Genomic DNA, 27,050 nt, shown 5'->3' with positions numbered 1-27,050 from the left:
CGCGCCCGCCGAACTGAATATCTGAATGACGTGCGGTGATGTCGGGACGCGCGCCCGATGTCACCATGTGTCATTTTACGTGTCGGCGAGCGCGGCCCGCCCCCACTCGCCGACCCTAAGATTCTGCCCAGAGTATAGAAGGCAAAAGGCAACAATCATGAGGATAAATTACGAGGAGAGATTATGCAACCTAGGGCTGTATTCCCTGGAATTTAAAAGGTCAATGGTGCTTTGATTTAAATTTTCAGGATATCAAGGGGAAAAGATGTGGGTAGAAGGAGAGCAACTGATTCTGCTAGTTAAGGAGTCCAGTGATCTTAGATCTCCATTAAAATCTTGGCTGAAATAATCTTCTCAGTCCCTTATAAAAGGGGCTCCATCAAGAGACAAAAATGACTGGTAACACAACAGGTGACTGGGCATATGTCAGTTTTCTCTTACCCCCCCCCACCCCTTCCCCCAAGTGGTGACTGCCCAAGAATCATCCATGGCACCTGCTGCCTCTTTTAAAATGAGGGGACATTCTCCCAACCAGGATATTCAGGGATGGTTAGGAGCTCTTCTGCCAGCTGAGAAGATCTGTGTATTTTTCAGGCCCAAATTCCTGTCTGAATGTGGTTGCAGCAATTCTGCTGTTGAAAATTTTATTATTGTTTTCTTTTAAGATGCTGTGTTTCTTTATAGTGAAAACAATTATAAATGTTTGCATTAATCTTGCATTATAAAAAAAAAGAGAAAGGATTGCATTTCGCAAGATGCCTTGGCAAAAATGATTTTTAAAAAATCTTGGATACGAGAACACTGGCCATTTCATTGCAGTATTTAGACTGCAAATTTAATCTTGCATTTCAACTCTTCCAAACCATTAGCCATCTTTATGGTATACATAGATGTTTCTGCAGTATTGGTGTACTTGATTAAGGTCAGGTTCTGAGCAAGGATTGTTCCATTCTGTCACATAAAACTATGTACTACTGTCTGAAGTGGAGATTAGATGTGGTTTATGCTGATTCACATTTGGCCAACAGATGGTGCAACTATTCATGTTGTGCTCTGTTAACAATAAAATACTTACACAGCAACTGAATAATTATAAGAAAATGGAAGGCGACTTAATCTTGTTCACTTTAACTCCTGGTAAACACCACTGAGTAACCAAATAAATGTGCCACTACATGCCTGCTTGCAGTGCTGATGCTTAAAGAAAATAGCTTATACAATTCCAAGATGAAAATTATCGTAAGTACATATGTTATATTAAAGGGATATTATATTAGAAGCACATATGTTATATTAAAGGTATCCTTGCATGATCCTGTGTTTCATTCAGATGTTTAGTAATTTATCATACAGTAAGGGAGCACTTAAAAAAAAAATCACTTCTTTATACAAGGATGTCCCTAATGGCGGCTGTCATATAAACACTTTATGACCAGCCAACAGGAAGTATATTTGCACCTACGCTGGTTTCTTGCATCTTGTTGATTCTTGTTTCTTTATTTAAGTTCCATTTATTGCAGTTGTTATATTACTAACTGTGATAATCCGAGGTGTGATACACCTTTAAGAGAATGTGAGCAGATTGACCACGTGACTGTAAGACCCAATAGCTGTGTAGTGCGGACTACCATGTTAATGTTAGCCTAGAGTAGGGTCTAGTTGGAGAAGCACACATCATGTTAGTGCTCTGTTGTTTGTGTAAATAAATAGCATGTGCTTCATTTCATATTGGTCTCTGCGTCTGCAGTATATTGTAATCGACTCACCTGCCGACAGATAAGCGTGCAAGCTGTTCGTGAGCAAAGCGATCCCACAGTAGAACATATCAACTGGTGACGAGACAAAACTCGGTGACATCAAGGAAAGACAGGAAAACTCAACTGTAGTGAATTAGCCGAGCCCTGCAGGCCGATTTTAAGTACATTACAATTGTAAGCCCTCACCATAGTCGTCAAAGTTATCTCCTTGCAGTAAGTCACAATTTGGCTGCTTAGAACCATTTGATCAGACCACCGATGACTGGTCACATTATATTGAATATCTCGCGTTTTTATTTTTGGCCAACGACATATCGGGGGAGGAGAAGAAGCGGGTGGCAGTAAAACATACGGCCTAATTAATAGTCTAACAGCACCCAACACCCCAGATTCCAACAGCTTTGATGAGTTGATGAATCTTGTGAAAGGCCACTTTCAGCTGAAACCCTCGGTAACAACACAGTGTTTTAAATTTAATTCGAGGTGTCGTGCATCTGGAGAGACAGCCGCTTGCTATGTAGCAGCCTTAAAACAACTGACAGAGCGCTGTGACTTTGGGACGTTGATTAATGACATGTTAAGAGATTGATTAGTGTGTAGGATTGACGAAGACGCCATTCAAAAACGGTTGTTTTCAGAAACAAAGTTAGACTTCAGCAAGGCGCTGGAGTTGGCACTCGCAATGGAAAGTGCAGCCAGGGACTTGGAAGAAATCAAGGGAGCACAAAATGGCGCTGTTCTTTCTGTCGGGAGGAAGGGACCGGCTGGAAATGGCTCGGAAGGGCAGGGCTCCATGGACCAGCAAAAAGCGATGGTTTAATGCATAATAACCACACTAATAATAGCTGAATTAGAACCAGAGAGCCTGAAAGTGAACGACAATTTAAAAGAACCGAGTGTTTCTATTGCCATTGCAATGGGCGCGTCATGCAATATTGTAAAGAAAGATTAAGGCAAAGTTTCAAACAAAAAAGCAGAAGTTGTGAAATTTATGTAATGGAGGAACCACAAGAAACCGAGTCAGATATTTACTCACTACGCAACTTAAAAATGGGTAAAAGAGAGCCAATCTACATGACAGAGAAGTCAACAGAAAGCCCATTTGAACGGAAGTGGATACAGGCGCATCCACGACAGTCATAGGGAAACACATGTTTAAGTATCTGAATGGAGGAGACCACTCACTAAAGCTGGAAAACTCAGACCCGAAATTAAAGACATATACTGGCGAAAACATATGAGTAAAAGGTGTATGCAAGGTTCCAGTACAATATAGAAGCCAGTCTGCTAATCTACTCCCCATGGTGATAGCAGGAAGAGAACCGAGTCTCCTCGGAAGAAACTGGTTAAGAGAGATCAACATTGGGAGATTACTGAGATCTCAATCAGAAGCAGGAAATGTTGCTGTTTGGAAAAAGGAGCATGTAAAGACTCAACAAAAGGAACTCATAGAGTTGATGCTTCAGGACAGAGTATAGAGTTGATGCTTCAGGACAGAGTTCAAGCTGAAGTCAATAACCTCCAAAAAGAAAAAGAAAACCTGTTGAAGGACTTTCGCATATTGCAAGATGCCCTCAGATCCCAACTTGTACCACTAAAAAGTATGAGGGAGAACAGGAAGAATTGCGCATATCTATGGCCAAGATGTAGAATCAATTAGCCAAGAAAGCACAGGAAACAACTAACAAATATAAAAAAGAAATGGAAGAACTGAAGAACCAGTTAGATGGAACCATCCGAAGTTGTAGAACTACGATGGTCGACAAATTTGAAAAAACCTCCTGAGAGACAGAATTTGTAAATAGTTTATTTATGTAAATAGTTAATATATTGTAAAATGTACTTTCAAGTAAAGGGGGAGGGATGTGGTAATCTGAGATGTAATACACCCTTAAGAGAATGTGAGCAGATTGACCACGTGACTGTAAGACCTAATAGCTGTGTAGTGCGGGCTACTGTGTTAAAGTTAATCTAGAGTAGGGTCTGGTTGGAGAAGCACGCATCATGTTAGCGCTCTGTTGTTTGTGTAAATAAATAGCATGTGCTTCATTTCATATTGATCTCTGTGTCCACAGTATATTGTAATCTACTCACCTGCCTATGGATAAGCATGCAACCGGTTTGCGTGCAAAGCGACCCCATAGTAGAATATAACACTACTTACAAAGGAACACCCAACTGGCATCGAAGTGAGATGGCAACGAAGTTCCTTTACTAGCAGCTGTAATATTATATATATCTGGGGTTCACCTTTCTTACCACACTCTGTGTCCCAAGGCACTTAACAGGTGTCCATGTCCCATGTTGCTCTGAACTTTTGATGTATATAGAGGATACTGTATGTATGACTTTTTTTTTCGACTAGTTGTGAATTCAGTCACCCACTATGGAGCTTCAATTGTGCTTCATAAAGAAGTGAATTCCACCGAGGTGGTCAGTTGTAGTAGTTGTTATGCGTGGTATGACTTGGGCTAGTATAATCTGGTTTCCTTTTAACTGTCTCCAAATTGCTATCATGTCACTGTTGGGAGGCACTGAATGGAGGCCTCGCTCACAGTTCCTCACAGGAACAAAGTGAAAATCAGAAAAAGTTATCCTTTGTTCATTCAATGTGCCTCTTAATAGTTAGTCCAAAGTACCATTAGCAAAGGCTGCCTGCCAGGCTCTAAATGGTATGCATCACAGGGACAGCATATATCAATGATAGGAAAAAGATGGTGAAACCTGAGAAAAAGGAAATACATGTAACAAATTCCTTTACTTTGTTTCAGGATGGAAGAGACTGTAAGGAATCTGCTCCAGAATCAAGGCACACTAGGGCAAAGTGCAGGAGCCACCGCTGATCTGTTAAAAGCGTGTCAGGTATTGTTTCATTTGAACAGCTGTATTCAGTTATTTTGAAGAAAAATGTGTATGTTTTAGGATTTACAAATAATCTGGTTATAAAAAATGACATGCTACAGGATTTGAAAATGAGGACCACAAGGGTTCAAATTAAGATAGTAAATAGCGGACTAGGAAAGCCTGGTTTAAAAGATATGACTGATCTCTGCTGAGTTCAACCAGGATAGGAGTGGAGCATTGGGCTCTTGAGCTGTGTTTTAGGCCTTGATATTTGTATGGCCTTGAAATTTCAAATAACCTCAGTATTCTCCTCTCCCCTCTGCTAACAAATGACCTTTCAGCCTACATGCTCTTTATCATGGTGGTCCTACTGATTTTCTATTCCTGATAGAACCATCAATATCTTTGCCCTTGTTATGATCAAATGCACTCCTCCTTGTGCAGCTTGTTAACTCCTGCCTGTTGAATGTATCCAAATCTAAAGTGGCAATGAGAGTCCAGTGTAATATTCAATTCTGTTTCTGTCTGATCTCTTTCAGAACATGCTAGTTCATTTTCCCTCTCCCACAAAATGCACACCACCAGCACATGTGCTCCATAGAGACACACCCTCACATGTCCATCTGGCCTCATCTCCTCTGGAGACTGTCTCCTCAGTCCTCACCATCTTGAGGCCACTTGCACAGATCAACATGTGCCCCCACACAAACCCTGGGATAGCCCCCTTCCTCAGTACAGCCCTCACGTTGCGGCCTCTCCCCATTGCCTGAGGCCACTTCTCCCCCTTCCCCAAGCAAGCCCTAGCCCTGCAGCCGTACAAAGTCAACTCTGCTTTATGGCTGGTCGGGTAGGAAGGGACCTGTCCATAAGCCCCCCTAAAAGTGGGGTGGTGCTGTCTCCAAGCCTGGTGCTGATGACTGCGAGTGTTGCCCAAAGCAAGATAGGCAAACAAACCTCAAAGTCCCGAGTGAAGTTCAGCTCGCCAGGTGCATATCACTTATGTGCAGTTATGAAACATGTCGGTGCGATTGCACGCAATATGGGTGGACGATCCAGCATGGGGGGGATGAGTCCGGCAGACTAGCCTTATAATGATATGCAGATTTATTACAATGAGGTTCCCAATGTCCAATGGCAGGAAACACGGCTTGCCATCGACGGGCTGAGTGGACAATCGCAAACTGGTTTCATGCCGTCGTGAAGCTGATTTTTGGCCTTCTCGCCATATTGTCTGCTCACCCCGGCGTGCACGCCTGACACCAACAGGCACAGATGATTCTGCCCTTAGCGATGCTGTGGAAGAAAAAAATTGAAAATGCACATACAATGGAATATGGTAGTGAAGGAAGCTTGCCAGAAATTCCAAGAACAGTGGTTCTGGAAGCTTTGACGGTTATGAAAGTATCCAGTGTTGGGTGCCTGGGACATGAAAAGAAATCCAGAACTTTATTCTTATTGCTATTTTTTTTTTAAATGGACATTCTGCTGAACCAAAAAAAATGGTGATTATGAGTCACATGACCTCAGGATTGGCCCTTTGTCTGGATTGGCCAGGAGTTACTAGGACAAAAGAATTCTCTTCTCAGCCAGTGGAATCTCACACCTCATTGTACAGACCCCTTGTAATCATGAAACCACGAGACTCGCACATTGAAACTCGTTATGTCTGCAGAGCTGCTAACAGACTCATCTCAAACCTGGGACTGTCCAGGTCTATTTCAAAAGGGAACCAAAGGGAGATTATTTGCATTTGATAAGCTCACATTTCTAGCGGAGTCAGAGGGCTGCCTAGAAAATGGTTTCCCAACACCAGACCCTCAATGTGGATGGTAACTCTTCCAACAACTAATGACTGGGACATTATCAGTCCTGGAATCAAAGCCAGTTCCAGACACTGGACAAACATTCCTTTTGGAAGCCATTGTGGAAGAAAAGGTCACATGACTCAAGTGACCGTTTTGAAATCTCCATATGGCTTTTAGAACTGAGAAATCCTCAGACTGCTGTTTTAACATCAGCTGAAAAGGACTCCAGTAGCCGGCTGAGCAAGCAGCCAGTTACAACCTCTCAACTCCATGAAGTCTGCTTGACTTTAAAAGCCTTTGATCATCGCCTGCCAAGCAGTCTAAGCACACAAAACCCATCATACCGCAGCATCATTCATTTCAAGGATTTTTAAAAATTATTATCTCTAACCAGAAACATCACAAGGAAAACACCCTCTGGACCCTGACTTCTCGGACTCTGGAAATCAAGTGAACTAATATTTATTTCCATGGTTCTTGTATTGTAAAACTCCTTCTCTATCCCACCCCACCCCTCCGTACACTCTGTGTGTGTGTGCGTGTGCGTGTGTGTGTAGTGGGAAGTTGCAGTTGCAGACACTCCTCCCCTGGTTTTTTTTGAATGTCAAATAAACTAACCTTCTGCGTTCATCATAACATAAGTTTGCTGTGGATTATTAATGAATTGGCGCACGCAAACTGCGGGATTGGGAAACCACGCCACTACATACTTTAAAAATAATTCAAAACACCTTTGGCTTACGGACAGGTGGTGAGAAGAAATCAGTGCAGTTTGCCTATCTCTCCCCTCTCACTAACACCAGGACCATGAGTGAATTTGAAGGGCTAAATTTGAATTGTTTGTCCACACTTAGCAGCATCTGACATTTATCGGCTCAGTACCACGATCTTTTCAGATCTCTCTGCGCTTGGACAATTTTTTTTTCACTGTAATTTGCGGCCTCCACAGTTTCACATCATCCACAAGCTTGGATGGTATAAATTCTGACCCCACTTCCAAATTATTTATGGACACATAAACAATAGAGGTCTAATACTGAGCCTTGCGACTATTTGTCAATCACTGTCTTGCATTCTCTTGCAGCATCGTGTAAAACCATTTTTGCTTCCTCTAATTGAGGAAACTTTAGATCTACTGCAGAAACTCAACCCCATTTCATAAATTCCATGTATTTGAACTCCATGGACTAAGCTGCAGTAGCACTCTACCAAATGTTTTGCTAAAATCTGTATGCATAAGGTATGACAATAAAATAAGAAGTGCTTAATTTTTGTCAACATTTTTGTTAGCAAAATTAAAGCCCTCGGGATTAAAGGTAACATGAATACAAAATTATCTAAGGGATTATAAGCAGATAGGAATGGTGAAGAGTTGTTTTTCAGACCTACTCACCTACCCGACGCACTCACCTACCCACCCTCCCTGCCTCACTTACCTACCTGCCTTACTCACTTTCCTGCCTCACTCACCTACCCAACTCACTCACCTACCCACCCTACCCAACTCACTCACCTATCCACCCTACCCACCTTACTCACCTACCCAACTCACTCACCTACCCACCCTACCTGCCTCGCTCACCTTCCCACCTCACCCAATCATCCACTCATCCATTCACTAACATTAAGACTGGTCCTTTAAACTTACTGTATAGTAGCTAGTTCTGGAAAAAGGGGGCGTGTCCTGTTTACCCCCAACTCTACTTTGCTCTGACCGAGTTGCCCGAGAGACGTTGCACTGCGCATTTCTGTGACTAATGCTGTCCTTTCAGAAAATGTTGCCGAGGGGCAGCATGTAGATGAGAAATGGCGGGGGAAGGGGGTGCAAGGATAGATGCTCAGGGCACATCAGATTTAATGGTATGAGAACAGGAAGAGAAGACATCGCAAATGATACTCTCAATAGGATTAGATAGGCAAGTGCAGCTCCAACCAGGTGAGTGCAGTTCCACCCTGTTGGATGACAGTGGAGAGCTGTTAGAGGCGGATGGTGTGGTCAACCATGTCAAAGGTTGCAGACAGGTCGAGAAGGGCAAGGAAGGAAAGTTTACCTTTGTCACAGTCACATAGAATGTCATTTGTGACTTTGATAAGAACTGTTTTGGCACTGTGGCAGGGGTCAAGTCCTGATTGGAGGGATTCCAATGGAGTTCCAGAAAGATAGCAATGGATTTGGGAGGCTACAACACGCTCAAGGACTCTGGAGAGGAAAGAGAGTTTGGAGATGATACAATCGTTTCTAAGTATGGTGGAATTAAGGGTTGTTTTTTGGATGAGAGGGGTGATATCGACAGATTTAAAGAAGAGATGGCCTACAGCTGAAGAGATAGAAAGGCTTACAATATCTACAAACATGGGGGCCAGAAGGGGAGTCTATAGTTTAGTGGGAATAGGATCGAGGGAACAAGCGGGTCTCGAGATAAGCTTGGAGAGGGCCTGATGATTGATGTGTTCTGACTTGCTATGTTTGAGCTGCAGATATGATTTAAACCCACATATTTAGGACTAGTATATATTAGTGCAAGTACCTGTTTAACAATGTAACTGTTTATTACTAACAAACTAAATCAAATATTAAAATGTGGAGTCTCATTCCTTCAGGTTTTGAATTTTTCAAGGAGGTATTAATGACAATCGATGATAGTTTCTTGGTCACCATTACTAATTCTAGTTTTAAATTCCAGATTTATTAATTGAATTCCAATTTGACCAGCTGCCATGGTGGGATTTGAACCCATGGGGAGAATTTTCTCCCCGTTGGGGGGCGCTGAGCGGGAGTGAGCGTGGGCGGGCACACGGCAGATTGCCACCTGCGATCGGCTGCGCGCCGCCATTTGATGTGGGTGGGCCAATTAAGGCCCGCCCAGCGTGAGGCGCACCCAGAAGCGCTGAGCGCTCCCTGTGCGGGTGGGGCGAGGAGGCTGAGTCAGGGCCTGCGCTCTTTCGTGCATGCGTGTGAAAGAGTGCAGAAATCTCCCTGAGGCACAGAGCTGCCTCAGGGAGATTAGTTTGATTATCATTATTTGAAATAAAGAAAAAAAAAATATTCAGACATGTCTCCTCATGTGACAGTGTCATATGAGCTGGGACATGTCACTGACTTTTAATAAAAAATTTTATTTGATTTCTAAAGCCTCCATGAAACCTCATCCTGCCCGTGGATGAAGCTTCATGATAAATGCGAAGGCCGCTTGGACGCTTTGCCCGCCCGCCAACCTTAGGGTTAGATGGGCAGCTATGTTAATTCTATTAATTGGTATTTAAATAGCCTTAATAGGCCTTTGACAGTTCAACGGGCACACAGCCGACTCTGGTGCCCGCCTGCCGAACTGAGTACCTGAATGACGCACGGTGACGTCGGGACACAAGCCCAACGTTACCGTGCATCATTTTACGCGTCAGCGAACGGGGCCTGCCCTGCACGCTGACCAGAGATTCAGGCCCATGTCCCCAGAGCATTAGCCTGGGCCTCTGGATTACTAGTTCAGTGACATTACCACTATGCCACTATTTTCCCCTCAGGCGGATGAGAGGGTCATCAGGTTGGGGGCCAGTCAGGTCAGGTTGTGGGAGGACAGTTAGTCGGGTCAGGAGGGGTAGTCAGGTGGTCAGGGTAGTCAAATGAGGGGTGTAGTTGTGTGGTCAGGGGGGGTAGTTGGATGGTTGGGAGGGGCAGTTGAGCGATCAGGGGTTAGTCAGGTTGGGTGTAGTTGGGTGGTCGGGTGGGGGGAATCGGGTCGGGTTGAGGATGTTGCCAGGTCTGGTCAGGTCTGTTACATCAGAAAGAGTGAGTGAGAGGGTCAGTTGTGTAGTTATTATCCAGGGGCAGGATTTTCAGGTCGTTGGGCGGCCACAGCAGACGGGCCCGGGAGTGGCCGGGAAACAGTGTGCCGCCCGTGATCGGCTCCTGCCCGCGTTTTCACGCTGGCTGACCAATTAATGGCCAGCCAGTGTGAAATACGTGCTTAAAGGCACAGCTCTGCCGGGGTGTGGAGTGGGAGGAGGGCGAGCGCTGAAGTCTGCGCATGCGCGAGGAAGCGTGCACTGAAAGCTCCCTGAAGGCAGAGAGGTGCCTCAGGGAGGTGAAGAATTTAAAAATTAAAAGTAGATTTTGAAAATCTGAAAAAAATGTCCCCGCATAATAGGACTTACTCACATGAACAGAAACATAATAAAAATTATGGCAAAACATTTTAATTTTTTTAAATTAATGTCAGGAACCTCATCCCGCCCATGGATGAGGTTTCTTCAAAAATGCAAACGCCGCCTGGCCGATTTGTCTGCCCACCAACCATAAGGTTGGACGGGCATCAAAAAATCGTTGTTGATTATTACTTTAAAGGCCTTAATAGGCCTCTTAATTGTCGGCAGGCACATTGCCAATTCTTGCGCCCGCCCGCCAACTGAAATATCGCGTGAGTGCGTGATGACATCAGGGTGCTTGCCTGACGTTGTTGTGCACTATTTTATGCCCAATTGGGTTGGGCATGTGCCCGCCTGTGGGATGTAAAATTCTGCCCCAGGTGTTACACTGGGTTTTAATCTGTCTCACATTACCCAGATAGTACTGTGGAATTGTCGAGTCTGAGGCATTCACTGAGGGACCAGGGAGCAGGGGAATTGCCTATGTGAAGCTTAAACTTCTGTAGAGGTTCCCCTTTTCCCTCAAGGACCCTCCCCACATTCAAGTTCATGACACCAGATTCACAAGTGTATGGCTTGAACAGAATGACCAGTGAGACAAGTTTCTTATAATTCACAATTGCTTTATTGAATCACCCACAACCCCACAGTACAAAACCCCAAAATTTAAAACAACCCGTTCCCAGAACCTGACACAAAGTCACCACAACTCGGCTTAACCTTACAAAAACACAGGCAAAACACCACATCCTGTCCTGAAACCTAAAGGAAAAACCCTCAGACCAACATCACCAAGATATGGCTGAAACAAGTTACAAGGTATTGGCAAAAAAACACCAAGTTTGCACCCGAAACCTTCGCAAAACCCTCAAACTAATATCACTACGATTTGGCTGAAACTTACAATCCCCAACACAGCTGGTCTGTCCGGTGTTGACTGTAGGCCTGAGTCAAGGTGACCAAACTCGACTCTTCTTCCAACTGCAGCCCAAAACCTTCAGGCCAGCATCACCACGATATGACTGAAAACACTTGCAATCCTCAACATGACTGTTGTGTCTGGTGTAGAAAGTACGCCTGAGTCAAGGTGACCAGCCGTAAGCGTCCTTCAAACTGCAGCCCAGATACTCAGACCTGTTCTTCTTTTATAATAATTTAACTCAGACATGTCAAAACGTATTTCCTGTTGTTTCAATGTCCATTTAGTTGATTTCACACAAAGTCCAGAGAAGTGTCATCAGCTCTTGCTGGTTGAAACAATATAGGGTTTTCCATGGAAGATGTATCCAGATAAATATTATCACTTCTCACTGTATGAGTAATTCTCCTGTTGTTTGTGGTACAGTAACAGCACCTGGCTCCAAAGTTAATGAGGGTTTGAATGACCCTATTTCCAGTGCTATTGTCTGTGGTGCAGACCTTAGTTACATAATTTCTTCAGTGTATTGTATTGATGATATGTCCTTTGTGCCATTGTATTGGGTAATCAGACTTCTTGATTGCTTTAGTCAATGTCCAAACCCTTTTGATGAGTCACTGTTTTTACAAAATGTCCAGCCCTGCACTGCCAATCATGAGGCCAAAACATGTCCATGGGTTTGAAATTGTGTCCCATAAATTTCCCAGTTGGAGGGGATTTCAATCCAACGCTTCCCAGGCAATTCCCACATAGGTCAGGACATCAGGAATTCCACAGGGTCTCGATGCCCATCTTCAGTCGTACATCTGGCCTCTGACAACCTGGAGACAAGAAGAATTGGTCCAATATCTCTTTATGTGGATTGGAGTTATGTTTTGTTTTATAATACTCCTGTGAAGCACCTTGTTAAAGACTATGTAAACATAAGTTGTTCTTCTCAGTGGGGAGGCGGACTTCAATGTGTCCTTTTTGAGAACAGCTGAGCTGTGCAACTCATCAGGTTTTGGATATTGGCATTAAATCCTGGATCTGCTCCTTGCCTAAAGTTGTTCTATCATTTATGAATAAATGACAGAGAGCGCCATTAGCGTCACTTTTTTTGACAGCAAATTCTGGACCGTATATAGATGACTTTGGTAGGGGGGCACAATACCAAATTTACAGATGAAAGTAGAGAGCATGGTTAACTGTAAAGTGGGCTGTAAGTGACTTTAAGAGGACGGCAACCAATTCCCTGATTTGACAGATGAATGCCTGGTGCAGTTTGAAAGAGAAATATGGGGTGAAACCTTTTGAAAAGAATAATGAGAAGAAATATATGCTAACTGATAAAACGTTAAAAAAGATTGGGGAAGCAGAAAGACTTAGGCATTCGGGTACAACAAACTTCACAAACTTGAAGGCAAGTTGATAAAGCTGAAGAAAAGCAAATGGTGTTCTAGATTTATAAAGAGCGGCATGGAATACAAAATTGAAGAGTTAATTTGAAAGCGTGTCATTAGTATACTGTGTCCAGGTATTCTGGTTTGTTGTGGCAGATTTTACAACGATTTCAAAGATGTGCCTCTGAATCTTGGGATCATTTGAATAATTATGGCTGGCTGCTCAGCCTCTCTATAGGGAATAACAGGATGGCTGAAGAGGGCTTCAGAGATTTGCTGCAGCATTGTATAGTGGATGAATGACCCTTTGGTGACTGAAAAGCGTTTAATTCTTTTTTAAAACAAGCCCAAAAATCCATTACATCTATACAATCTGTGATCAATTCTATTAGCTTTTGGCCATTTAAGCTTTAAACTACCCCTTTGCGAGCAACAATGGATGCCAAGGTACTTTTTGCACCCAGCTCAGACATTTGAGTTTCCTTTTATTATGCCCATCCGTAAGTGTCACATTGAGTTTTCCATTTCGCACCACCCCGGCAACACAGAATTGGTTGAAGGAGGTCAGAAGACCTGGACTATTGTTTTGAGAACTGTACTTCAGGAAGGATATAATGGGTATGGAAGTGATTTCACTGCTGATATCATGGATGAGAAACTTAGACAGATGACAGATTACAGAAATTGAGATGCTTTTCATTCAAACAGAGTATTAAGCCGGTATCTGATAGAGGTATTCAAAATAACAAAGGGTTTTGTTCAGCGAAGTGGGGAGAAACTATTTCCACTGAGCAAATTTATACCCTCTATTTTCAGTCAATAGATTGTATAAATTTAAGCAAAACCTGTAAAATAATGGAAAAGATTAGGAGAAAATGTTTGCTTTAAAAAGGTTATTTTAGCAGAAATGGCAATCGAAGCAAATTTTATGCAAGCTTTTAAAAGGATAGTCGATAAATATTTGACAAAAGAACTTTAAGACTGCAGGTGAAGACTAGGGCAATAGGGATACAGAACAGCTCTTTCAGGCAGCTGGCATAGGTGTAACGAGCTGAATTGCCTCTTCCTCTGCTGCAAAATGTTATGGGAACAGAAAACAATATAATGCAATCAATTCAAAATCTCTGAAATAATAGATACTGTGAAAAGAGTTATGAGGCTAGAATTTTACTGAAGAATTCCATTGATATCATGACCCACAAGGGTAGTTTGAGAACTTTAGCAGAACCCCCAAAGTGATTTACACTATTTAAATCCCTCAATAATATTTAATACTTTCTATAATCTACACTGACTATAGTTTCAAAGATTCATTAAAATGATCAATTTTACTTGCTTAGTTGTTGTCAGCGCTGTAAGAACAATGTAAATAATTTGGTCTGCTGTAAAGAATTGCACTGCTTTAGTGAGTAATTATGTGTTTATTATATATTTAGTGAGGCTTGAATTGACTCATTATTAAGCTGCCCTGTTTGTTTTTGTGTAACTGTGTATGTAATGATTTCCAATAACCTGACAATTAACTAAAGAATTGGACTGCAAACATATTTTACTTGAATGAAAAATAACAGTTTGAGATTAATCGTGATGGCCTTCAGCCCCTTATAAAATAGAATAATGAATGAAGTTTGCAGATCATATATACAAGTATTGGGAGCTATTACAATGTTTGCTCTTTGCTACAATGTACACACTGAATTTACACAATTGATACAAAGAAAGCCAGCAAAACAACTGATGAAAACACATAAGTTTATGTTGCTGTTAGGTGATCAACATACTGATTGACTTTCAAACTCTTGAATCTGTTAAGAAATAATTGAGCACTAAATTGAAGGAGTCTACCATCTCTTAAATGGATGAATGGGATGAATGGCTTTCCTTGTCAGCAAGCACCTTATGATCTTTTAATTATGCATAAAGTATATGGGAAAGGTCATGCTGTGCTAAAGTGGAAGCTATTAATCACCTTTAAATTATGCCTTCCTGTTACTGTATTTCCATTGCATCTGCCAATCACATCTAACCTTATCTTTCTATAGTCACCATATAGTAATTTAATGAAATCCTCCCTGTTTCCACTTCCAAATCAGTGGTACTGTGACCTATTGAGGCCTACTTGACATTTACCTTTTAGCTCCAAATGTGTCTCTTAGCCCTGATCACAAATCCTCAGTAAGAAATAACAAGCGATTCCTTCCTTATCATCACACACCTTTCAAGGGAATCCCAGCTCCACAAACTGGAAATTCACATTCTCGGTGGTGATCAGAACAGGTTTTAAGCTGGTTAATGGCTTTCAGTTTTTTAATGTTCCTTTTGCATCTTGTCAGCCTAAAATAGGTTCGCAGTCAACACCAGAATTTACATTTTTTATCTGGAGATGGGATCACTTACAGTAATTCCTCAATGTTAAAAGCTAACAGAAACCACATATATGAATAACTTGGAGGCTGATGGGCTTTCTGTTTTCTTTTATTTGTTCATGGGATGTGAGCATTGCTGGCAAGGCCAACATTTATTTCCCATCCCTAACTGCCCTTGAGAAGGTGCTGGTGAATTGTCTTCTTAAACATCTGCAGTCAATGTGATCTTGGTACACCCACAGTGCTGTTCAGGAGGGAGTTCCAGGCTTTTGACCCAGCAACAGTGAATGAACGATGATATCGTTCCAAGTCAGGATGAGGTGTGGCTTGGAGAGGAATTTGCAGGTGGTGGTTTGGAGAGGAATTTGTAGGTAGTAGCGTTTCCCTGCACCTGCTGTCTTTGTCCTTCTAGATGACAGAAGTTGCAGGTTTGGAAGGTGCTGCCAAGGAAGGCTTGGTGAGTTGCTGCGATGCAGCTTGTAGGTGGTACACACTGCCACTACTGTGTGCTGGTGGTGGAGGAAGTGAATGTTTAAGCTGATAGATGGGCTTCTGATCGAGTGAGCTGCTTTGTCCTGGATGGTGGTCGAGCTGCTTGAGTGTTGTTAGAACTACACTTAACCAGGCAAGTGGAGAGTAATCCATCACACTCCTGACTTGCCCCTTGTTGTTGGTGGACGGGCTTTGGGGAGTCAAGAGGTGAGTTACTCTCTGCAGAATTCCCAGCCTGACCTGCTCTTGTAGCCACAGTATTTATATGGCTGCTCCAGTTCAGTTTCTGGTCAAAGGTAACCTCCAGGATGTTGATGGTGGAGGATTCAGCAGTCATATTGCCATTGAATATCAAGTGGAGATAGTTAGGTTCTTTCTTTAGGAGATGGTCATTGCGTGCCTATCTCATTGTGAAAGTCAACTCTACTGGAAAAGTGAATTATTCAGCATCAGTTCAGCCTGCTGATCTCTGTGGAGAAATTCACCATTGAACTTTTGATTCCAGACTCTGGACTCACATGAAACAATAATTCTTTGCTCTGTGGTCTTTTCCCTGTCAATCTTTCTTTTTCTATCCCTTATTTATTGTATGAATGCACAAGGGGCTATGTAGCGACACACCCCTACCATGTTTTGAACGTGTGTGAATAAACTAATCCCTTTGACTTCATCCCATCTTGAGTTTGCTGTGGGGTTATTAATAGAAATTGGATTGCACCAAAACTGAAGGATTAAGAAATGCCCCACTGCTTATAAAGGGGGAAAATCAAAATCAAAGCACCTTACTGTTTACAGATGCATGGCAAGAGGAGAAATCAGGGCTGTTTAAATGAACCACCCTCCTGCCCATATCAGAAGGTCACTGATGAAGCAACCAAGATGGTTGGACCTAAAACGCTACCTTGAAAAACTCTTGCAGCAATGTCCTGGGCCTGAGATAATGGCCTCCAACAACTACAACACTCTTCCTTCTGATAGGTATAACTCCAACTAGTGGAGAGATTTCCGACTGATTCCCATTGACTTCACTTTAATGAGGCTTGCTGATGCCACAATTACTCAAATACTGCCTTGGTGTCAAAAGCAGCCAATTGCACCTCACCTCTTGAGTTCAGCTTTGTTGTCCAGGTTCTGACCAAGGCTGCAATGAGGTCTGGAGCCGAACAGATCTGCAGCAACCCAAACTGAGCATCGGTAAGCAGGTTATTGCTGTGTAAGTGCTGCTTAATAGCACTGTCAACTTGTCTATCGTGGCTATGTATTTATTTTTCTCTCTTTTATCTTTACCAATATTTTGTTTTCAAGGTGGATATGTGAGGCTCATATTTCTTAAACCTGAAGTTTCTATCAAATGCAGTTTCTTTGTGAGGATTTTCCCACTCATCAGCTGTAACTTTGTTGGAAGAACTGCTGGAGCCCCAGAGCAAATGCCATTTCCCCAAGATTTCCAAGGCTCTTCTGCCAAAGTTCCAGGGAAAGAGTGGGAGGTATCTTGTAGGAATTAATCTCCCGAGCTTTATATAGTTGCAATGGCCTAGTGAGTAATTATCAAATTCAAAGGATGTTGCAGCACCTGCTTCACTAATTCCTTTGGGTCCGTTTCTCTCTCAACTTTATTTTACCTCTCATTCAATTATTTTGTTGCATTCTTCAAAGTATAATAGAACCAGTTGACTATTTCACTTTCAGAAGTATTTGCAAAGGGAGATTAGAAGTTAATTATTTGCCTTTTGAAATACTGTCAAGTCTGAAACAAATATTTTACTTTGTGTTTTGATGAGATAATGATTGAGTAAACAATTAATGTTTGATTATTTGATGACAATTTAAACACTAAATTAGCAAGAATAGTGAGGAATAGTAAAGTTGAAGCTGCAATTTTAACATATTTCTGTGCCAATCTTGTTTTATTATTTCGTGGTGGGGTATTGGATAGTATTACAATTGTCTAGTTGGGAAAAAAATTCTTACTTGCATGATTAGTAAACAGTTCAAAAATAGTATAGAGCTGATTAAACATTGCATTAGAGCTGTGTACTTGTCAAATGAATTAGGGGAGGAGTAATTATCTCCCTTCCAGTTTCAGCAGAATATTGTATCGTTCCTCATGTTCAACAAAGTGAGTCCATTTTGAGTTTAGTTTGCAGTTAGTGTGTGCTAGTAATGTATAATGAGACAAAGATTTAATTTAAAGGTTCATTTAAAAAAAATAGTGAAACATTTACCTACCAAATGGATTATGTTATCCTTTTGAACAGAATGAGTCATTTATGTAAAATAGAAAATGCATCAGTTTATTTAACTCATGAATTCATGTGAAAATTACCAACCTTAGTTTGGTTGTGCAAGTAATACACAATTCACAGTTTTTCACATGTGGAATTGTATATTTTGCTATGACTTGAGCTAGTGAAAATGCAATCATCAGTCCCTAAGGCTAAGTCATTAATGCATTTCAGCTTGGTGGCTGAGATATCACTGATCAGCCTATCACTCCATGGCTCTAAAGTGCTCTGATATGCAAACTAGCACCATCATGACCTTGAAAATGAATTATGGATGAAAGTATATTCATGCAAATTAGCAATAATTAGCAGGAATGTTATTGAGCTTTTAAATCCCAAGTTTGTTCTGCATAGAACTGAAATTTCACTTAGAGGATATAACTTCTCAATCAGTATTTTGATTGACAGCACTGATAGCAAGAAAGGCATTTTCAAAGTAGCTTTGTGTAACTATCGTTGAGACTAATGGACTTTGATTATTTAAATTCCTGCTACTTACTGATGGATGCCCTGCTTTTACATCTAAGTACAGGAATAATTGTTTTCAAAGCCACAAAGTATTTTTTTTTGTTCATATGCTGCTCAACTTGTATCTTTTCACAATGCTGCATTTCTAGTGCTGGTAATTATTGAATCCTTAAAAATTGTTTGCACAGATATGCCATTAAGCTTAAATAGTATATTATCAAGAATGGCTTCCTACAAATGCATTTCTCAGGCCATAAATAATCCATTTAAACTGAACTACACGGGAAGTATAATGCATGCATTAAGTCAAAGGAAATTTAAGGATCCTAACTAGATTGGCAATCTATCATTGTAGGTAGCAGATGAAAAAAAATGCATTATTGTAGGAATTCCATATAACATTATTAAGGTGTCGCAGAAATCTGATGTAATAGCAAAAGAGAAGCTTGAGAAAAAATTTTAAAATTCAATACATAGTGCTTTTCAACATAACAGAGCATCCTATATGCACCTCACAGAGGTGAAACAGGTACCAAATAAGAGTTGAAATAAGTTTGGGGAGCTAACTAAATGTAGGATCAAGATTTTGAGAACACACTTGCAATGGTCAGCAATAACATAGGGTGGGAGGTTTTAGTAAAAAAATTAGCAAGTGAAGGGGGCAGATATATCAAAGCTATGTGGATTGAAGGGTTGGGGGATGCACCATGGAATAGTATCAGGAAAACAGAAGGGAAGACGTAAGAAATAAATCTAAACTGATGGCAAAAACAGGATACTGTGTAGAGACTTGTAAACAAAGACAAGGATTTCAAATTGGTGTAATGGAGAAAGAGCTATTCAAGTTCAGATTGAACAAGGGTAATGAGTGAATGGGAATTGGTACAGGATAGGATGTGGCCAAAGAAATTTTAGATGCACTGGAGCTCTGCTTTCTGCTTATGCCTCTGTGAAGTACCTTGAGTTTTTTTTTATGTGTTAAAGGCACTATATGAATACAAACTATTGTTTTATAGGGAGGTATTTTGGAGGTTATTGAGGAGAGCTTTGGAGAACCTGAACCTAGATGTGAAAAGGCATGGTTTAGGGTTTCAGTAGCATCTCTGTTATTTACATTTCACCAACATAATGCTTTTTCTTCATTGAACTCTAAAGTAGAAGTAGAATTTTGCAACCGATGCAAAGGGGCATTCAAAAATGACCATGTTATAATTGTTCATGTTTGCTACACTTGTCATCTATAAATTGCTATAGCATTTTGAAACTTTTGATTTAATTAATGTTACAATATTAAATTAGATTTAGCTTAAATAACAACAACTACTAACACTGTTAACATATTAAAACAGACCAAAATGATTGCCCGGCCTCACACATCCTGGACACATTACTGATGCCTGCACCTCATTGCTGCCAGAATGTTGTGGGCAGGCGTCGCAGAGTACCATCATTCTCTGTATGTGCTCTCAGCTGGCCCCCACATCTTCAGCATCTGTGACCAGTGACGCTGTGCTCCTAAAGGGGTTAGATACTGAAGGTGGACAAAGGATCAGATGCTTTTAAAGTTTCATGGTTGCGTCTCTATGATATGACCCTGATCACAGAGTGTAAGCGTGCTGCCCTTGACCAGACAGGAGTCAGACATTCTCAGAGGCTATGTGAAGATCTATGGAGTGTCCTTATTGCATGTCATCATCATCGTCCTGCAATCGAGCGACTATTAGGGCCTACACTGTCTCCATGACAGAAGCATTATCACAGAGGGTATATGCGTTGACATAAGCTAAACTGGAATCAAAGGTTCACAGATGCAATGTGAGGATCCATGGTGTCTCCTCACTGCATGTCATCATCATCCTCCACAAATCTAGCAGTTATGAGGGCCTCCTGAGTGCGCCTGCCTCGTCTGGCCAGTGCAAGGGCCTCATCCCCATCATCGTTGCCTTCGAGGACACCCTCATCCCCGTCAGCGTCCTCCTCATCAGAGAAGACCTCCAGTTTACCAATCTCCTCCTCAGCCAGCTCCTCTCCCTGTTGCAGCGCCCGGTTATAAATGGTGCAGCAGACGACAACAATGCGTGACACCCTCTGTGGACTGAATTTCAGGGCTCCACCAGACTGGTCCAGGCACTGGAACCTCATTTTCTGCATCCCGATGGTTTGCTCCACCAAGTTGCGAGTTGCAGCATGAGCCTCGTTGTAGCATCGCTCTGCTGCAGCCTGAGGCCATCGCACAGGTGTCATCAGCCACATCCTCTGTGTGTAGCTCTTGTCCCCGAGGAGCCATCCCTGCAGTTTCTGTGGACCCTGGAAGCCTTCAGGGTTCTGTCGCCAACTGAGAATGTAGGAGTCTTGCACACTGCCTGGAAACCATGCGCAGACCTGCATGATGTGTTTGTGGTGGTCGCACACCAGCTGCCCCCCACACCTCCCCTCCCCAATGGTGAAGTGCAACAGGCAGCCCAGGCAAGCGCTCCACAACGTTACTGTGTACTCACCTCTGAGATCCCCTTAAAGTGCAGCCCACCAAGTGCATGCGTTTTATATGCTGTTGCGAAACACTTCAGCGTGATGGGGAGACGATCCAGCGGGGTGGGGAACGATTCCAGCAGGCTGCACTTATAATGATATGCAGGTATATTACAAAGAGGTTCCTGACGTCCGATGGCAGTAAATACGGCCTGCAGTTAGGTGACCTTGGCTATGCAGTGGACATGTAGTTGGAATCTCTTCTTCAGGCATATACAACACCAAGGTTGTGAACCTTTCATATTTTTAGAAGTTGCCAGTAAGGGTAATGGAGTAGGTGCCTAGGGAACTGATTTGGTGACAGGCACTGAAAACAATAGCTTCTGCCTCCCTAATATTTCATCGGAAGAAATTCCTGCTCATCTGGTACTGGATGTCGGAGTAACAATGTGACAAATTGAAGACAGTGGAGGGGTCAAGAGAGGTGATGGTGAAGTAGAGAATGGGTCTCATGTGTATGTGTGTAATCCGACATTGTGTTTTCAAATCGTGTTGTTGAGGGGCAGCATATAGATAAGAAATAGGAGAGTGCCAAGGATAGATCCTTGAGGGAAATCTAGATGTAAAGGGATGGGGATGGGGTGGGGGAGGGCAGGGGCAGGGCAGGGAGAGAAGCTATTGCAATTGTTTCTCAGGCTATGGCTGGATAAGTAAGAATGGATCCAGGTAAGGGCAGTCCCACTCTGCTGGACAATGAAGGAGAGGCATTGGAAGGAGAATGGTGTGCTCAACCCTGTCCAAGTCTTTTTTAATCTGCTTCCCAAACTCCATACTTTAATCCAAAAACAGAAAATGCTGGAAAAACAGAGCTTCAGCTCTGAAGAAGGGTCATACGGACTCAAAATGTTAACTCTGTTTCTCTCTCCACAGATGCTGCCAGACCTGCTGAGGTTTTTAGGCATTTCCTGTTTATGTTTCAGATTTCCAGCATCTGCAGTATTTTGCTTTTATCTCCATACGTTTATGTCAGCTGGCTTTGCTATCATGTTTCTATGCCCAAAACCAAATCCCTTTCTACCTATAGAGTTGGATAGATAGAAGCCCTTCTCCAGTCCAAGCAGGACACATTAACCATACTCTTTAGTTTCCTGTCCATCAGATATTTTATCCATGCTGCAACGCTTCCTTTTGTAATGTATGCCAGAATTTTAGTAACTATTCTGAGAGGTACCATACTGAACACTTTCTGAAATTCCACTGCATCTTTAGATCATATGAACATACAAATTAAGAGCAGGGATAGGCCACTTGTCCCCTCAAACCCGCTCCGCCATTCGATAAGACCATGGCTAATCTGATTGTAACCTCAACTCCACTTTCCCACCTACCCCCAAAAGCCTTTCACCTCCTTGCTTATCAAGAATCTATCTACCTCTGCCTTAAAAGTATAAAATAATCTGTTTCCACTGTCTTTTGAGGAAGAGAATTTTTTTTAAGATTCGTGATCGACCCTCTAGAGAAAGAATTTCTCCTCATCTCTGTCTTAAATGGGGAACCCCTTATTTTTAAACAGCGACCCCAGGTTTTAGATTCTCCCACAAGAGGAAACATGTTTTCCACATGGACCCTGTCAAGGTCCTGCAGGATCTTATGTTTCAATCAAGTCGCCTCTTATTCTTCTAAACTCCAGCGGCTACAAACAATGCCTATTCAACCTTTCCTTATAAGACAACCTGCCCATTCCAAGTATTGGTCTAGAAAACCTTCTCTGAACTGCTTCCAATACATTTATATCCTTCCTTAAATAAGGAGACAAATACTGTACACAGTACTCCAGGTGTGGTCTCGCCAATGCCCTGAAGCATAACCTCCCTACTTTTGTATTCAATTCCCCTCGCAATAAATGATAACATTCTATTAGCTTTCCTAATTACTTTCTGTATCTGCATATTAACCGTTTATGATTCATGAACTAGGACACCCAGATCCCTCTGCATCTCAGAGCTTTGCAATCTCTCACCATTTAGATAATATACTTCTTTGTTATTATTCCTGCCACAATGGACAATTTCACATTTTCCCACATTATACTTCATTTGTCAGATTTCTTGCCACTCACTTAACCTATCCATATCACTTTGTAGCCTGTTTATGTCATCAGCAAATTTAGCAACCATACCTTCGGTCCCTTCATCCAAGCCATTGCTATAAATTGTAAAAGGTTGAGGCCCCAGCACTGATCTCTGTGGCCCTTTTTGACCCATTTGACCCATTTGACTCTTTGACCCATTTATGCTTACTCTCTGTTTCCTGTTAGCTAACCAATTTTCTATCCATGCCAATACGTTATCCCCTACACCATGTGCTTTTATTTTCTGCAGTAACCTTTGAGGTGGCACCTTATCAAATGCCTTCTAGAAATCTAGTACAGTACATCCACTGGTTGCCCTTTGTCCACAACACATGTGACTCCTTCAAAGAACTCCAATAAATTAGTTAAACATGATTCCCCTTTCACAAAACCATGTCTGCCTGATTGTTTTGAATTTTACTAAGTGCCCTGCTATAACATCTTTAATAATAGCTTCTAACATTTCGCCTATGACAGGTGTTAAGCTAACTGGTCTATAGTTTCCTGCTTTTTGTCTCCCTCCCATTTTGAGGAAGGAGTTGTGTTCGCTATTTTCCAATCTAATGAAACCTTCCCCGAATCGAGGGAATTTTGGAAAATTAAAACCAACGCATCAACTATCTCACTAGCCACTTCTTTTGAGACCCACGGGATTAGTCAGCCTGCAACCCTAATAATACCACCTCCATGATGATTGTAATTTTCTTGGGTTCCTCCCTCCCTTCCATTTCCTGATTCACAGCTATCTCTGAGGTGTTACTTGTATTGTCTACAGTGAAGACTGATGCAAAATACCTGTTCAATTCATCTGCCATCTCCTTATTTTCCATCATTAATTCCCCAGACTCACTTTCTATAGGATCAACACTCATTTTGTTAACACTTTTCTTTTGTAAATAGCTTTAGAAACTCTTACTATCTGTCTTTATATTTCTAGTTAGATTTCTCTCGTACTCTAATTTTTCCCCTCCTTATTAATCTTTTAGCCATTCTTTGCTTTTTAAAAATATTCTGTCCAATCTTCTGTCCTGCCATCCATCATTGTGCAATTATATGCTTTTTCTTTAAGTTTGATACTATCTGTAACTTTTTAAATTAACCACAGATGGTGAGTCATCTCCTTGGAATTTTCCTTACTTGTTGGAATGTATCTATTCTGTGTATTCTGAAACATCCCTCTAAATGGCTGCCAAGGCATCTCTGTTGACCAATCCCTTAACTTAATTTGCCAGTTCACTTTAACTAGCTTTATTTTCATGCCCTTATAATTGATCTTATTTAAGTTTAAAATACTAACCCTACATCAGTCAATTTTGTAAAAATACATCAGTCACTTTCGTAAATATGTACAGTTTGTCAAGCCTGACTTGCTTTTAACAAATCCATTGTTCCTATGCATCACTAAATGCTCACTAATCTTCCTTTAATTGTGTAGATGAACTTTGAAAGAAATGAACAAGTATTTAACCAAACACACACCAATATTCATTCGGTTGCTAACTTACTCTGAATGTTGTAATTTGGACCAAGACATGTTGAAGCTGGATGGAATTCTTTGAAAGTTAATCTACAAGATTGTTTGCAACTATAGATAACTGAAAGCAGTGAAAGTGCTTGTCACCTGACAGTTAGCTACACTCCTTTCCATTATCATTGCCATATGTAAAGAAATAGGTAATATTTCAGTGAAGCTTCCCAAAGTATATATTTTTGTGTGACAATGAAATAAAACAAAAAAAAAAGCATTTTGTTGCTGCTTTAGCAAAGGGAAAATCTCTAGCGCTTCAAAAGCTGCTTTTTTTTCTGCTTCAATTTATTTTCCATTGTTAACAGTCTCCGAGCAAATTGAATTGAAGAGACAAAAAGGACAGGACCCTGCACAGAACTCAACACATTTCAATCTCAATGGATGGAAGCATTTATTCTCATTTTAAAGGCTAGAAGTGTGAAAATGAAATGGTTATTCAAAAAAAAATCTCAAATCAGTGAGTGTGTCTTCAATTGTACTTCCAAATGTCTTCAGTAAGTGCAAAATCAGCACTATTACATTGAATTACAATGTCACCAAATTCCTCAGGATTTTGTCATTGGCTTTCTGTGGCTTTGTGGTTAATGGTCAGTGCAGACAGTAGGATCACATTATTCTTCTGTTCCAGACTTTTGATTATTGTTTTTCTAATTGAATCCAGTGTTTCCTTTTAGGGAAGCTAAGCAATGGCCAAATACCCAGCAGTATGACTTGTTGATGTAATGTGATTAAGGAACACCAGAAATTTATTGAACAAATACCAAGTTGTTTTGACACTAACATGCATTTATATATACTCGGCATTAATGCTGTATTTTTTACCTGTTTTTAACCACAACTTATAACAAATTCTTACTTCAGGATAGAATATAAAAATTGATTGGAGTGATGTGGCTTACATTGACAATAACTTACACGCAAACAGCATCTTTAACATAGAAAAACATTCCAAGGTGCTAAATGGAAGAGGAAATGAATAGATGATGAACCTTTGATGGAAAACGGCTGCATAATTCTGAGGTGCAGAGGGATCTAGGTGTTTCAGTACATGAGTCACAAAAGGTCAATATGCAGACACAGTAAGTAATTAAGAAGGCTAACAGAATGCTATCCTTTATTATGAGAGGGATTGAATATAAAAGTAAGGATGTTATGCTTCAGTTATACAGGGCATTGGTGAGACTGCACCTTGAATGCTTTGTGAGTTTTGGTCTCCTTATTTAAGGAAGGATGTAAATGCATTGGAGGCGATTCAAAGGAGGTTTACTAGATTGATACCTTGAATGAGTAGGTTGTCTTATGAGAAAAGGTTGGACAAACTGGGCTTGTTTCCACTGGAGTTTAGAAGAGTAAGGGGTGATTTGATTGAAGTATTCAAGATCCTGAATGGCCTTGACAAGGTGGACGTCAAATGGATGTTTCCTCTTGTGGTTGAGTCCAGAACTAGGGGGGCACTGTTTTAAAATTAGGGGTCGCCCTTTTAGGACAGAGATGAGGAGAATTGTATTTCTCTGAGGGTTGTGTGACTTTGGAATTCTCTGCCTCAGAAGGCGGTGGCGGCGGAGTCATTAAATATTTTTAAGGCAGGGGTGGATAGATTCTTTTTAGGCAAGGGAATCAAAGGTTATTGGGGTTAGATGGGAATGTGGAAATTGAAACACAAAAAGATTAGCCATGATCTTATTGAATGGTGGAGCAGGCTCGATGGGCCGAATGGTCTACTCCTGTTCCTATTTCTTATGTTCTTATGATTGTGAAGAGAGATGATTGAATGCTTGGTTAACAAGATAGGTTTTCAAAAGACTTTCTTAAAGGTTAGGGGGAAAATAGGTAGACTTTGGGAAGAAGTTCCAGAGAGTAGGATAGAAACATGTGAAATATTTAACACTAACAGAACAGAAGGAGGGGACTGTAAAGGAGATCAAAGTGCATGTTTCAAACTGACAGTCGGTGCTTCAATCATATGTCAGGTTGTCAACATTTCACAAGAAAAATCAGATTCGATTATGTCAATATCAGCCAATTGGGGAAGGCATCAAATGGGATTAGAGCCTGTTGGAACCAATTTGATACGTATGTCCCTGTATCCTCTTTATGGATTAACAACTCTTAAAAGAGTGGACATATTCTAACCTTCTATTTTTACATTTCAAAAACTGAAATGCTTGAAATATACATAAGGTTGACAGACTGCTAAAAAAGCAAAAGGCAAGTTGATGCTTGGATTTGACCCTCATTAAGGATTAATTTAAATTTTTATGAATCCTCAATATCCCTCCTGAAGCTACTTAACAATGAAACATATTTATTTAAAACTATTAAATGAACACTAATATAACCTCAATTCAAATAATCCTTTCTTGCCTCTGGGCTGCCATAGGCCATGGAAGAGAAACTGGTGAGAGAGTGAGACAGTTCTGCCTTATAAATCTAAGGAAGTGATCCAAAATCCTGCAAACTA

General features: G+C 41.3%; 1 protein-coding gene across 5 annotated transcripts in view; it reads left to right on the top strand.

The window, feature by feature from the left end:
* LOC144686773 (nck-associated protein 5-like) overlaps positions 1 to 27,050 on the top strand; it is a 673,917-nt gene that overhangs the window by 355,229 nt on the left and 291,638 nt on the right. For all 5 annotated transcript variants that reach the window (XM_078552424.1, XM_078552429.1, XM_078552425.1 and 2 more), the window contains one exon: positions 4,529 to 4,619. In XM_078552424.1, coding sequence (XP_078408550.1) covers positions 4,529 to 4,619 — 91 coding nt within the window. The remainder of the gene's footprint in view (positions 1 to 4,528; positions 4,620 to 27,050) is intronic.

The sequence above is a fragment of the Cetorhinus maximus genome, chromosome 11, assembly GCF_964194155.1.
Source record: "Cetorhinus maximus chromosome 11, sCetMax3.hap1.1, whole genome shotgun sequence".
Taxonomy (NCBI): domain Eukaryota; kingdom Metazoa; phylum Chordata; class Chondrichthyes; order Lamniformes; family Cetorhinidae; genus Cetorhinus; species Cetorhinus maximus.
The sequence above is the reverse complement of the archived record's forward strand: the minus strand, read 5'-3'. Positions and strand labels throughout refer to the sequence as shown.